The 14,979-nt window shown below is 41.9% G+C and overlaps 1 protein-coding gene across 1 annotated transcript in view; it reads right to left on the reverse strand.

Annotated features, from left to right (window-relative positions):
- Positions 1–10,034, reverse strand: part of neurl1aa (neuralized E3 ubiquitin protein ligase 1Aa) — a 76,475-nt gene extending 66,441 nt beyond the window's left edge. Inside the window, exon 1 of the mRNA XM_070981330.1 lies at positions 9,940–10,034. Coding sequence (XP_070837431.1) covers positions 9,940–10,021 — 82 coding nt within the window. The 5' untranslated portion in view covers positions 10,022–10,034. The remainder of the gene's footprint in view (positions 1–9,939) is intronic.
- Positions 10,035–14,979: the final 4,945 nt, after the last annotated feature.

Genomic DNA, 14,979 nt, shown 5'->3' on the forward strand with positions numbered 1-14,979 from the left:
CCACCTGCTGGATCCTCCAAATTCAGGACAAGAAGGTCGCATTTCACAGCTGAATCTGAAGGAGTCTGAAATGGGACAGCCTTCTCGCACTGCTGGGATGCACTCAATCTTCAAACACAGCCTTTGAAGGATGCAGCCCCTGAACTCACACACAGCTTGTGTCTCTTCGTCTCCTCTGTGAGCATGCAGGCACAAGAGACAGTGAGCTTCTGTGGTTATGTGTCAGTCGCTCTGAAACTTTCTCATGATTCTCAGGAGCGTGTTTTTTAGGTTAGTGTAATGCAATATCATGAATGTACCTCAATTGTACCTCAACACTGAAATCTAGTAATATGACACTGTAACATTTTAAAATCTCATGTCAAATCAGAGGAAGCCTCCAAGCCACTCCTTCATGGAAAACATAGTTATTTGTATTAAATAGGCCTTTTGTGCACACAGGACAAAGTCTGAACATCAGGCCTTTTTTCCAGAGCCCTAAGCATTGCTATTTATCCATGCTCTTATTTATCAGACAGTACCACTGGTTAAAATGTCAAGGTATAGCTTTGTCAGTAAATACAGTGAAAGCACCTCTGACATAAGCCCCTTTCATACATTCAGTCTGTCTCTGAAATGTTCCTGCATGGGCTCCTGTGTGAATGGGAGCAGGGGTCGATATACAGGAAAGTCTTTACTGCCTCGGTTACCACCTCAAGGCCTAAGAAGGCAAAAAGCTGTGTAGTGAATGGAAGCAGCAGCAATGTAGGGACAAACATGTAAAGAATTCCACCCGTCTGACCAAAAGACATTTTCATGTGGAGCGACTCAACTGCTGATGTATTTGAATCTATGACTTCTTTTTGGTTGGCTTGCTTGATAACTAATAAGAAATACATTCTTTTATTTGAACTGCCGCCTACACGAACCTCTGGCCTTGCTCCCTTCTTCTTCTTCTTCTTCTTCTTCTTCTTCTTCTTCTTCTTCTTCTTCTTCTTCTTCTTCTTCTTCCGTTTGAGCTTTGTGGTGGTAAGTGTGGCGATAAATGTACCTCCACCTGCTCGAGTGTCCCTTGCCCCATGTGTGTTCTGGCTTTGCACTGGCATGTGTGAAAAGGGAAATGTTCCTGAATGTATGTGTGAATAGTGAAAATCAATAGTGGTGCCTGAGAAGTTATTCCTGTAATTTATTGGAAACTATGTTTGAAAGAGGCTATAATCAATAGATGAAAAATAGGAAAAAATAATGCCCCCCTCCCCCTGTCCTCCCAACTCCCCATTTCGGCAACAAAATCACTCCATAAATTCACCAGAATGCAGGAAAACAGCCTCTAAAATTAAGAAACTGCTGGATACCCTGGTTAGGTTTCGTCTCCTTATTTAGGATGATGTGGAGGCTGGCAAGTATGCTGATGTACCATACTTAGCCATCACTAACCATTATTATTGACTTGTCTTTTCATCTATTAATGCTTTCAGATAGTGAATTTCTCTGCTGAAAAAAATTCCTGTCTGTTGAGGAGTGATGACCCCGACTCATGCGGTGGGTAATCTCACAGAAGGCCTCTCATACAGGGAACTGACTTTCCAGATATCAAATCTCACCGCAAACTAAATTGAAAAGTTGGCAGCCCCTTCTAAAACCTTACATCTGATACATACTGTGTGTTTCTCTGAAAAAACTCAACAACATCTATGCCAGTTGACAGTATGCAGTGATCCAGTACAAAATCCTCTGCTGTTCTCATGAAGTCAACAACCAACTCACAGGAACTTAATCTGCATACAATTTAAATGGTCAATCTGCAAATGCTATGCAAATGTTTTACAGTATAACACTATTTTTTCCTGTTTTGAGATGATCACACTAAAGTCACATTTTACTGCTTCTCTGTTTTTCAAAAAATAAAAAAATAATCAATTTTTAATTTGGTGTAATTCACCCTTTTTAATTAAAAAATAATCACTTTCCGGGCACAATGTTCTCAAAGCTAGTAAGCAGCACAATGCAAGGCATTACTTTATTTCCTGATTGACTTGTCATTTTGCCAACATTTACTTCCACATAACTTCCATTCCAACTCTTTTTTAATTGTGCAATCAAAACCATTTGTGTGGTTGATATGCCTCTTTTGATCAGCTGCCATATAGAAAAGCTATTTGTTTTGGGAGTCTGGTTGGAAAGAAAAACAATTTTTTTTTTTTTTTTTTTTTAATCATTTTAAGCATGAGGTCACATGAGGACAAGGTACTGCCTCTCCAAGTCAGTCCATTTTCCAACCACACTGGCTCCACTCTGCAGAGCGACTCACCACAAAATGCCTTTATGTTCTATTTCATTTGATCCTAGCTGAGTAGCAAGATTTGATCTAGCATGAATTACGCTATTATCATTGCCACACCGCACACGCAATTATTGGAAAGCATGCAAAAATATTTCCATTGCACAAATTATTTGATACAACAAGGAAAAAGTTTACATTTTGTCAACATGGTTCCATCTGAATGAACTGCTGTTCTGAGCATCAACATATTATTGAATACTATAATTATTTTTTAAAAACAAAACAAAAAAAATCCTAAGGGCACAAAATAAAAATCAAAGCAGGTGGATATCGTGCATACTAGACACAAGGCTGCACTGACCTGCTGGGAAGCCCTGGGCCAAAAATGAACTGTGGGCCCCCATAGATGCCCCAGTCTGTCTGTAAGCAAGCACATAACGCAGCTACTGTCACAGATCATGTCACATATGAACCTGAAGTCTCCAGATCTATCTGTAATGTGACTTACATCTTGTAAGCATATAGATAAATGTGTTTGTTGCTTGAGTTTGAGAGATTTATGACCCTCAGCTGAGCCAGGAGGCCTGTGTCATCATGCATATTAAGCATACATTTGATCCCAGTTAGAAATAGTAAATTATGTGTTGCATACGTGTGCAAGCTGATTTCAGCTGCTTTCATAGCTTGCCTGGCAAAATGTATAAAAAAGTAAAAAAACATAGTGCTTAGAAAATCATACTATTATGGAACCATCTCGAAGTCAAACACTACCGCTGGCCCCTGTGACCCTGCAATTCACCTTGACCCTTTTATATGAAAAACATTTCTAAAGTGTCAAGTGGTTTTACACCGTTCATCGCGGCTTACACGAATCCGTGACCCAAATTTAACGTAGTGCTTCCTGCATCTATCATGAGGTTTCCATGATTCCCAGACCTCGCTGGTCATGTATAAAAGGCACATGATCATGATTCAAGCAGAGATTAATTATTCCACTTCTTTGCTTATAAAGCTGTGGAGGCAAGCTGCTTGTCCCCACATCACCGTAAAATACCATTAAACACATCTGTCACTGTGCATACAGGCAGGCTATATAAAGTTCCCTTGGATAACAGTTGCAAGGCTTATGATTAACAAAATGCCATAATTCTGCCCTGGTTACCATAGTGTCAGGGCATGGAGACAAATGTTTTCACCAAAGCTATAAACTAAAGCAAGTATAGAGCTATTACATTAATACATTTTTGACTGTGTCACTGTTCTAGTAATACAAATGCATTATTTGATCAATTCCATCAATACATGACATGAATACAGTATAATATAACAGGCTGTTGTATTTTCAAGAGCAAAACAATGCATCATTGCCACCAAGGCACTCTTTGGCAATTTCAAAACACATTAATAACTGTCTTGTGATAGCTCCTTGCCTTTGCGTTGTCTTATATAAGCATGACACATTGTCTAACCTGATAAGCTCATCTAGCACAGGCAACTGTCTGACTTATATCTAATGTTTACAAAGTGTGAACGGCACAGTCCAGAGCCAGAGATGCTCCAATTCTCCCAGGAGTGACAATGTGCCTGTATCACCTCTCTGTATTAGTGTTTCTTATTTAGGCAGGTGTTAAGGATGTTCGAAAACACTCCAGGCAGACAGCTGTACTGTCGGTGCCACGTTGCATAAGCGAGGTCAGCTGTCACATAAAGAAAACAGAGAGGCCACTGCTACGGCAAGAAGTGCAGAAAATGGTTGAGATGTTTTCTGAATATTTACTGGGGTACATTATTAGTTCCTTTTGTAGTTATGATTCCATTTGGCAGTGCTTGAAATATGGTCTCAGGTTCTCTAATTACTAAACAAATACAGTATAATTAGATTTAATGACCACTCCCCAGAGAGTAAAAACACTTAGTTCTGATTAGGCTTTGTCCTAAGTTCATATGACTAAAAGTTTCCCACTGCAACTAAACTTTGAAGACCATTAATTTCACCAAACAAAGCAAACAATGAGGTAGGTTCTACTCATGTTGCTCCTACTCAGCAGAAACTACTAAATATGGGTTACAGAGCACAAACTCCAGCAGACAAAGCTGAAATTCAGCCTCCATAGTTAAAAATAAACAATGCAGAGCAGATTTCACTTCATTGATCTTTTTGCCTCTGGGGTGCAGCAGAACTAGCTGGGAACACCACACTGACTTATTAAAGTTGTTATCGCCTCCGTGTTAGTAAGCAGTTGCTCATTTACTCATCCGGCAGACACAGACTAACATTGTGATTCATTTGGGGCCACGCTACTGGCCACCTGATGAATATAAGTTCAATATTTGCTCTCCTTTTTGCTCTGCTTTGCTCTCCACCAGCTCCTAAATACAAAATAAATACTCTGTGTTCACCAGCTAATTGCTAGCTTTATCTATCTGCTTTGGTGCCAGACAGCTAGCTATAGGTACTAAATACCATATGCACATTGTTTAGTTTAGTCTGTAATTATGAGCAGCTGACAGTATGAAACGACAGTAATAATATAATACAATTTTCTATTTTAAGATGAGCTACACACTGTTGGTTTGTATGTCTTGTTATGGAACCACTGCAAATACATAACCAGGTGGCGAATTTATGTAACTAAATGGTGTGACGACAAGGCTAGTAGTGTGTGATCACATAGAAGTTGGAAGGATGGCAGGTTTGTGTGTTCTTTCCATCCTGTGTACATTGTGTGGAAGTAGCATCATCAGAGCTTTGACTGGAAGCTGACTGGGAAGGTGGAGAGCAGGGATTTGTGGGCTACTAAACCAAAACGAGTGACCACTTTCACATCACATGGAGTCACTGACCTGTTGTTAATCTAAAAATATAGATACGTGCTGCTTTAAGCTGAATGCAATGCTAAGATCACAAGCTACAATTTGTATTTCTATTATAACAAACAAAAAAAGAAGAAAGTTCACATCGGCCCTGTCACTATGGTAACTGAGGTACAGTATGTGTGGAAACAGGGAGTCGTGATGAGGCAAATTAGGTTGGTGTCAGCACGTATGTGAAGGTTTGTCACCCACATTTTACTGGCTGGAAGCTGGGTCAGTTTTCACCACTAACTGGTACATGTCAAATCAGTGATCTAAACTTGTGTTTGTGATGGTCTTCCATATTCACACAGAAGGTCTAAGGATGGATGCTGTTCTATGCTGTTCTAATGCAGATTACTGAGTTCCTTGGAGCAAATTTGTGAGTCACTAATATGTACTGTACAGTCTGTGAACTAGTCAGCACATTGGTTTGTATATATGTAAGTGTGTCAGTGTGTGTATGAGGTAACAGCATGCCCTTGTGGTGCCCTCGCAGCAGTATCATAGAATGAGCTGAACTGGAGTCAGTTTGCTCAAATGAAAAGGCGATGATGTACAGCTCAGACAGGCTGTTCGACTCCTCACTCCTGTCTTGTCTAAATGGACTGTGTCACAACTCAATGAGGCAAACCAAGCCAGCCTATAAAACACTTCCCACAAAGGCATTTCCTGCCCTGTCATAGGAGCTGTGAGGCAATCAGGATGAAAGCAACTGCACAACTCTGAGCTCGTAGCCTTACCACTGCCATTCAACAGTATTCAGAGTGGGTGGTTTGCTCTCTCTCTCTCTCTCTCTCTCTCTCTCTCTCTCTCTCTCTCTCTCTCTCTCTCTCTCTCTCTCTCTCTCTCTCTCTCTCTCTCTCTCTCTCTCTCTCTCACACACACACACACACACACACACACACAGTACACATACACTGTTGAAGCATCCTCGAGGAACACATGAGATTAACTCATTTTCCTGGTTGGATAAGTGTTCTTTCTGACATTCTGGGTGAGGAGGTGTTCATCTCTAAAAAGATGAAGGGATGGCCTGGAACTAAACTGTTTTTACCCAAGAGGAATTACTTCACATCTTGTTCGGTGGTGCATTCCCCATGTCTGCCTCTCTCTTTGTCTAGCATTCACTGTGTTTTTCCAGGGAGGCACACACACACACACACACACACACACACACACACACACACACACACACACACACACACACACACACACACACACACACACAGGCACATTATCACACCACACGTCCTCTTCTGCTACATCTGTTTGTGCCTCAGTGTTTCTTGTCTCTCTGCATGCACCTAGACTGAACATACGGCAGCTTGTACTTTCTAACATTATGTTTGTGTCAGCAGCTGCGACTGAACACCACGTTCAAGTGCATTTGGTGATGCAGCGTCCCTCAGGATGACTCTGGTCTAAACACTGTCCCACTACCTCTCTGTCACATGACCAGCTGTGCTTAGTGGCATTTAAAGCATCATAGATTATAATACTGGTGAATATATGAATTTGTCACTGAAGAGGAAACAAAAGTCCGGTTCAAAAACCAACTGCCATATAAGCAACATCATAGTGTCTTTTCAAAATATCTAAACTAGATGTTAGAAGTAGCATACAGATCATTGCAGGCAAAAAATTAACAAACAAACAAATATTTTGTATCTTGTCTGTTCTGAGTTATGTACCACTTTCAAGAATTAGCTACAGTCTTCCAGTCAGCATGCCAGGATGTAAAACAGCTTCATCACAAGTCAAAGTCCTGCAATGAAAATCTTACTTGCATAAAAATACCAAAGTATTATTTACAAAAAATACCTTAAGTATCAAGTTACAGTACTGTAAGTAATGCAGCAAAATGTCCTCCGTTGGCGTTGTGTTAATAATGTGTTATTAAAACCACTGGAGCACCGTGAAAAGTGTAGCTTACTTTAAGCCGAGATCATTCGGGACTACTGCAAACCTGTTTGGTTGACTTGGCTTGCTTGTCACTAATACCAGCTCCAGTACATTCTCACTGCCGCCAGCACTTTCTGTACAGACCCAGCGGTTACCTGTACGCCAAAGAATATCAGTAACATGTCTTGAGGGCATTGGACACCCTCTTTATGATCACAAGCCTCACAATTAACACAGGAAGCAAAGTAAAGCATGCCATTGAGTCATCAGCTCTTGTGGCTTAACTGGTCCACAAGAGGTCCCAAAACCCCCACAAATCTCGAGTACATACAGATGCACAATGAGCACTAATGTGTGTGTGCAGATAATATCTGATACCATTTTAAAGTCAAGTTAAAAATGCAAGCGCAAAGTGCAAAATCACAATATCTCCAGTTGTATTTGGCCATTCTTTGTGGCATCAATGTGATGTAATGCCTTGACTTTCAAGGTATTTTAATACCATAATTATTACCATCTATTCAGTCCAGTAATTGCATTTTCAGAAATGCACATATACATGTTATGTTGCTGCCATATATTGAGCCAATTATTGTTTGATCTTTTTGTATATGAGATACTGAATGATAGCAAAAGTTGTAAAGATATTCACTTTGACAATATGTGAGAAAAAACAGCAAATCCTCTCAACTGAGAAGCTGAAACAAGAGGCTGTTTAACACTTTTTTGTGACTAATCAACTTGTCATTCTCTAAAACATACAGTTTATATAGTAACATCCATATTACCCACCTCTAATCTGAATTGAACTCTATCCAAGAACTGATTATTGATACTCACTTACAACAGTAGTCTATCATCAAATCATCATAGTCTATCATAACCCCATTAAAACAGCATACATGCACTAAGACAGTACAAAGACATGAAGGAGCTGCCTGGAGCACAAATATTACACCGTATTTCAATATACTTTTGTGGTTTCTGTAAGAAATGAGATGAAGATTGCTCTGGCAATGTATGGGAAGTCATCACCACAAGCTGAGTCAGCAGAGCTAAGAGAAGGCCATTTATCCTGCTGAAAACAAATGAATGTCTGTACTGAAGAAGTGTGTGTGTGTGTGTGTGTGTGTGTGTGTGTGTGTGTGTGTGTGTGTGTGTGTGTGTGTGTGTGTGTGTGTGTGTGTGTGTGTGTGTGTGTGTGTTGGAGGGAATATAAGCTGCATACTGAGTGGATGCATCATCTCCTCATCTGAGTATTGATCTGCAGATATCTTTGTTCCATATCCAACCAATCGCCGCACACTGTCCAAATGCCAGCCTAATAAACTGGGATGCAGAGCAGCACAAACACATCCCTGTACTTTCATTACTGAACGGCTGCCAGTGACGTTGTCTGGCCCTCATCCCAATCAGCCATCATCTCCCGCTGATAACGCACACTGAAAACCATCACCATGGGAACTGTTGCACATGTTATGGGTGGTCGTCAAGGAAACCTGGCTGAATAATGGTCCCTCTTCTCTCATGCATCACCTTGCCTCTCTTCGCCTGACTCACTTGTTCTGCGCTGTGTTCCTGCGATGTGAAAATAGCTGTGCGCTCTAAGAAAGTGTGCTTGAGATAGAGGAAGAGGATGTGAAAGGGCAAACCGTGTAATATGGTGATTATCCTGATGACAGCTCCTTTTTAAACTGCTCCCCCAAGCTCATTTTCCCCGCTGTAATCCAGATGTAAGAGTGGGATCAGGATGGGAGGGTGGGTGTCGAGGTGGACTTTTTTTTTACTTTCCATGACTGTGTTACACATGGAAGTCTTTAAATGGACTTTGAGGTTAGCTATCTGCTGTTTTTTTCAAGTAAAGAATAAACAGTTGAAGACCAACATTGGATGACCCCTAGGCATCCCAGAAGCTCCGGGTTCACTGTATGCTAAATGGTTTTAGGTTATTTGATTATCTATTCACATGTCCCACTCAGTCATTAGAGTGTGACAGTGAGTCAGAAAGCATCATACCAGGACCCCGAAATTCAGGCTGCTAATTGGATTCCAGTCATCATAATTAAATGTCATTGACACATTGATTTTCCTACTGTTGCATGTCAAAATGTGTTCCATGAAAAATGTCTGTTGTCTGCTATAGCAACTACAATGGATCCAGTGGATTGTTACCTAAAAGCCTCATATGTCCTATTTCACAGGGGAGCACTGTGTCAACATTGTGTCTTTAACTCCTGATTGTTTGGTTGATATGGGATATATTCTGAAACATCCTTAAATAAAATTGTGATTGAATTACAAAAGAGCAAATCAAAAACTGGATCTCCTTTGTGTTGCGTGCACTGTACCTGCAACTTTGAGGTGACAGGGTACGTGCTCTAAACCATGCACAGGGCGGTAGGTGGAAAGTAAACAGGGGCCCAACAGCTAACGTTCGCCACAGGCACCCCGAGGTTAATGGCCCTGCAGGGAAGGGAGGGAGGAGGGGAATAATAAAGTAAATAAACAAGAGCTCAATAACCAAAGTTCAATAAAAAGCTATGGCCTACTGCCTTTTGGCAAGCTATCACTGGCTGCAGATCAGATCACACCTCACCTACCCGCCCCCACCCTCACAACCACCACCCACCACCACAGCGGCAGCAGCAGGCCGCCTCCTGCAGCCTGAGACGGGAGCTGTTCTTCAGCACCACCTCACAACTGCTGCAGGAGCAACAGCAGCTGCACAATACGTGCCTTCAACGCCTTTCCACGTGAAGCTCAGTCCACTGCACGCGGAAAGTTCACCATTACACCAGTCTACTTTTCGGGATGCAGAACTCAAATAAACCAGTCGTTCTTAACCACATGCGCTCAGATTCAGAGGCGCGCAGTGATCAGTGGCTTGGTTTTGCAGTGTGTTGCTGGTGTTTACTGACCTTTGTGAGAGTTTCGCAGTCTGTGAAAGCCCTGCTTTTGTCCTCTGTGCAGCGTCGATATAGCAGACACATTACTGCCCATGACAGGATGCTGACAGTGACGCACCGCGGCTTTGACGGAATGCTGCTTATCCGACTGGTGATTGCTGCCTGAACCCCGCTGAGACAGCTTCCTCCGAAGGCGCAGACAAACACTTGGCTCGTCACTGGCTCACAGGAGTGAACGTGGAGTTGTTTTTAATGACGTTCACCACCCATCACCACAGAGGCAACAAGCGGCAGCACCAGGTGTGCGGAGTCAGAGTGCAGCGACAGTGTGACGGTGCTGGATCCTGGAGGCAGCTGTTGGCTTCTCATCAGCCGAGTTTGACGACTGAATGATCCTCTTCAGCCAGCTCTGCTGTCCCTGCACAGCAGCTCTAATGCTTTATTAAAATCAGTGTCAGAAGTTCATCATACAGCGATTTTTAGGCAGGGAGTTTTTATGTTCCCGTTCAGTGTTGCGGTGACGATGGAACTTGAATAACAGTAATATGCGGGGCCACAGGCCTGACTAACACCTCCACAGGTACCCTCAGCTCAGCCGGGACCACCTGCGGTCCTCTAAACGTGCACAATGCCGAACATGGCCAAGACACACATGTCTAATAAGCGCTTTATCATGGTTCATGAATTGTGTGAAGCTGCCATCTAGTGTAAATCAACAATAAACAACCAAACAAAATAAGCCAGCGACAGTCTGGGTTTGCTTCTCACATCTGTAGCCTACAACTGATAAAAGTGGTTCATTCTAATGCGAAATTCTATATTTCTCTCAACATGTGATCTGACAGTGCTGCCAGTTTGAAGTTTCCTGATAATGACTGACGCCTGAAGAATCCAGAGGGTTCATTCGTTAAACTTTCTATCATTAATATAGATTATTAACATTAAAATCAAATAAACATTGAAGTGCGCAAACAGGACTTGGTTTAGAATCTATTTGTGACAAAAGAATCGACTGAATAACATCCACATGTAAACATTTAAGTACATTTTACTGATAATACCTGTGTGCTTTTACTGAGGTGTGATGTTGAATGCAGGACTTTTACTTGTAACAGAGTATTTTTACACTGTTCCACTGGTACTTTTACTGAAGTCAAAGCATTTCTTCCACCGTGAGGATGCTGGTGAAGAGTTTGATCATTATTGTCACTTTTAATGAATGAAGTATTTCATTTTTTAGTGCTGTGTTTGGAAGAGAACGTGCACTAGTGCGCGAGCGTGTGCGTGACGTCACGGGACACCAAAGCGCGACTTTAGACTCTAAAGACATCAAAGCCACTCAGCCTATGAGAGTCAGGATCAGGTCTCACAGCACAGAGCGCTGAACGATCGAGACCAGTACGCATCAAAGGCAACGTTAGAAGCAGAAACTCGCGAGATATCTGAACACAAACCACCACAGACACTTACAAGACATGGAGAACATTTCTGAGGACAGAGCATTTTCTGAGGTCACCATGGTCGAGCCTTTTAGATCCACATCTCCTGAGATCCCTCCAGCATCTGCTGGGGGGTCCACACCCGAGGAGGGACGGGAGCCCCAGCCCCCCGCCACCCCCCCATCCTCCGCTGGAGAGACCACTCCCGAGGAGGAGGGACAGGTGCTCAGGCGCTTCGTCACCCTGCTGACGGCCAGTGTGTTGATCGAATGCGGCGCTTTCGAGGAACGCAGCCCGGAGGAGTGGACCACGCACATCAAGAGACTCCAAGACAAAACGATGGAGGGTCTGTCCCACATCACAAACTTCGTCTGTCCGGATCTCAAGTCCACCAAGAAGCTGTGCAAGACTATGATCAAAGAGCTGAAGAAGAAGTTCGGCAGCGGGTGGGAGCTGGGGGCTCTTCTCAAATTAGTGGATCCAGTTGCGGACGCGACCATCGTCCGGATTCTGCAGGACTGCATCCTGGATTTCATTGCCAGGCATGCGGAGAAGAGAAGCGTCATCGGCTCCTGTAAAGCTGCATTGAAGTATCTGCTCATGGGCATAGCCTTTCTTCTGGGTTGGTTTGTCGTTTCCGTTATGGTTTCCTTTACAGTTTTTACTTTGTAAGGCTTTGCTGGGGGGTGGGGGTGGGGGTGTTCTGATCACACAGTGATCAACAATGTGTCCTCTAAAGAGTCACTGCAACAAGACTCTTGAGGATGTGCGGCGCCTCCCGCTGTCATATGGGTTTTCTCCGGGTGCTCCGGTTTCTCCCACACTATAATTTATACAATAAATTTGTAAATTGTATTTTTCATGTTTCAGGAACTTCTTCCAGCTCTAATACTTAACACTAGTCAATGTTTACACAGGTTATATTCAACTTATCAGATCCAGCATGGTATAAATATATGAATGCAGAATGGAATAAAAAAAAGATGAGCTCACTTACAGGACTGGATACTGAACATTATTATATAACATTTGATTAACTGCAGAGTACAGAACTATCAAAAAGGGTCAAGTATGGAAAGTTGGTGTCAAACGTCTGCTGAGACTCTCAGTCAGGTTTCAAAGCAGGTGTTTCTTTGGAGCAGCAGCTGGAACTTCAGAGGGAACACTGCAAGAAGATAACTGTAAAATCTACAGTAACTTGCTGGCAGCAAATGGCAAGTAAGTTGCTGTAGTATATTCTACAGTATGCTTACTGTAAATCACACATACAGTAATATTATTAAGTACTGCATTATTATTAACAGTAACAGCGCTGTAATACTACTTACAGTAACATAGTGCTATGCTGTATTTTTTCAACTGTGTTTATTACTGCTAATGTAAGACTACTGTAATAAGAATTATTGCATTAATTTTTTACTACTGTGAATCAATAACTGCGAAATAATTGCCTACTGTAAAATCAAGACACATTTAGTCACCAAAAATGCATTTATTCTTGTTAATGCCACAAAGATTTAGTACTTTTGTCAATGCATTTATATGAAAACATGACCTTTTAAAAAACATAAAAAGGACCACTCAAACATTGTTTTTGGACATGTTTACATGTCAACATGACATTTTAAATTTATAAAACATTCATAAAACATTGGTTTCATTTGAAGCATTTCATTCGCAAACAATATACAATCAAAAACATTCTGGGGCTCCAAATATTTTTCATTAAATCGGCCAAAGTGGGCAAAGGCCTACACATTTGATAAACACATTTATAAAACATCTATAAAATATTGCATTTGAAACCTTGCATTTGAAAACAGTATCTATTCAGAAACATTTCCTGGTGACATTGTCACTTAAGCCTATGGACTACACTGGACAGTGACAGCCAGCTACGGCCATGGGAGAATTACTTTTGAGCCCATGAGGCTGGCCTACACAGTTCCCAGCATGACAATCAAAAGGAAAACAACATAATGAATGAAACATGTGAACGCAATATGTCTTCCGGGTTGAATCTGATCTGAACACACCCTCATTATACATTTTCAATAAGTTTTCTTTTGACAATTCATCAATAATATTAGAAATTCATTCAATGCCTGTTGTCATTGTGTTATGACAACAGGCTGAAGGAGTCAGAAAGCTGTCTTTTTTAGGTCGCCACTGGCAAGGTCATGCAACAAGTTTCCATTAGATAGGTGCAATTCAACCAGTACACACTACAACCAGTCCACTGACACTGACACTGACACCAAAACCAAAAGAGACAGCTTCCTGACTCCTTCGGCCTGAAGATAAAATGAGTGAATTGTCTCACCTGGTATCAGTTCTTCCAATCATAATCGATGAAGTCTCTTATGAAAGAAGTGACGTGTGGGTTGAGGGACTCGTTTTTCCTCTGGGCTGTCTTTCCCGTCCTTCGGCTCACTCGCATCTTTGCCGCACACTTGCGTATCCCGATGAAGAATCTGGAAATACAAATACCGAACCCCAGTTGTTACATCCCAGCACTAGCCTGGATCACACCACAGACTCCACCCACTCCACTGTGTGGGTAGAAGCTTCAGTGTGATACTCTGGCTATCCCAGCACTCCATCCCATCCCATTGCATCCCAAGAAGCTCACACATTGGTTTCCTGTCAAGTAGTAAGGGATGAAGTGATTCATCAGGTGTGCAGCACGCTGTCATTAATCACTTTATCCAATAGAAATTGACAGGAAACCCATGTGTGAGCTTCTTCCAGGGAGTACTTGAGCTGGCCTACAATTAAACACGTATTCTATTTTCCATGTCGACGGAGAAAAGCTACATTGACGGTGATTTTAGAGAAATAGAGACAACAAAAACATACCTCTGAATAAACTCCAAAGATGTGGCTGCTTCAGCTGGATATTCTATGTTGAAGACGTAGTATGATGCAAAGAGGACAGCCAGGGCCATCGTGAAGTTGGACGTTTCGCTGAGTTTGATGACGACCCTACCCTCAATGGAGAGCATCCACCTCCTGGCTCCCAGAATGGAGTCTCCTGAAAATTAGTTTGACACAATAAAAGTTCAGTTTAAAACATTTCACTTATCATGCTGTGTAATGGATTATAAACTGAACTCAGGTTTCGGACAGATTCTCAGAAATGACAGCAGACAAGACCATGCAGGGTCTTCTGCAGTCTAAAGTGAATATGACACATGCCCATATGGGTCCCTCGGTGGTGTCACTGACATTAATGGAACATTACAATATGAAATATGAACTAAAATGAATTAATGTATTAGAATGTAAATATTGATTTGCTTGAATAACCTTAATTTATTTTGATATTCTCAATTTCAAAACCTTTTATTGATTGCACACTATAGTGTGTATGATGAACTGTATTTGATGTTCTGACTTCCCTATGTCAATGTGATGCCAATTTGATTTCAGTGACTCCACCAATATATACCTCGATACCTGTCATATTATTCACTTTAAGTCAGTATGTTATCTTTCGTGTAGTGCTGGGATCTTACCAAGCATGATGAGCCTGGGAGTGCTGGGCAAGGAAAGCTGGGCCTCAACGTCCGCCTGGGTAGAGGTCTCCTGAAACACACAAAAAAAAAACTAT

This window comes from Chaetodon trifascialis, chromosome 2 (assembly GCF_039877785.1).
Source record: "Chaetodon trifascialis isolate fChaTrf1 chromosome 2, fChaTrf1.hap1, whole genome shotgun sequence".
Taxonomy (NCBI): Eukaryota; Metazoa; Chordata; class Actinopteri; order Chaetodontiformes; family Chaetodontidae; genus Chaetodon; species Chaetodon trifascialis.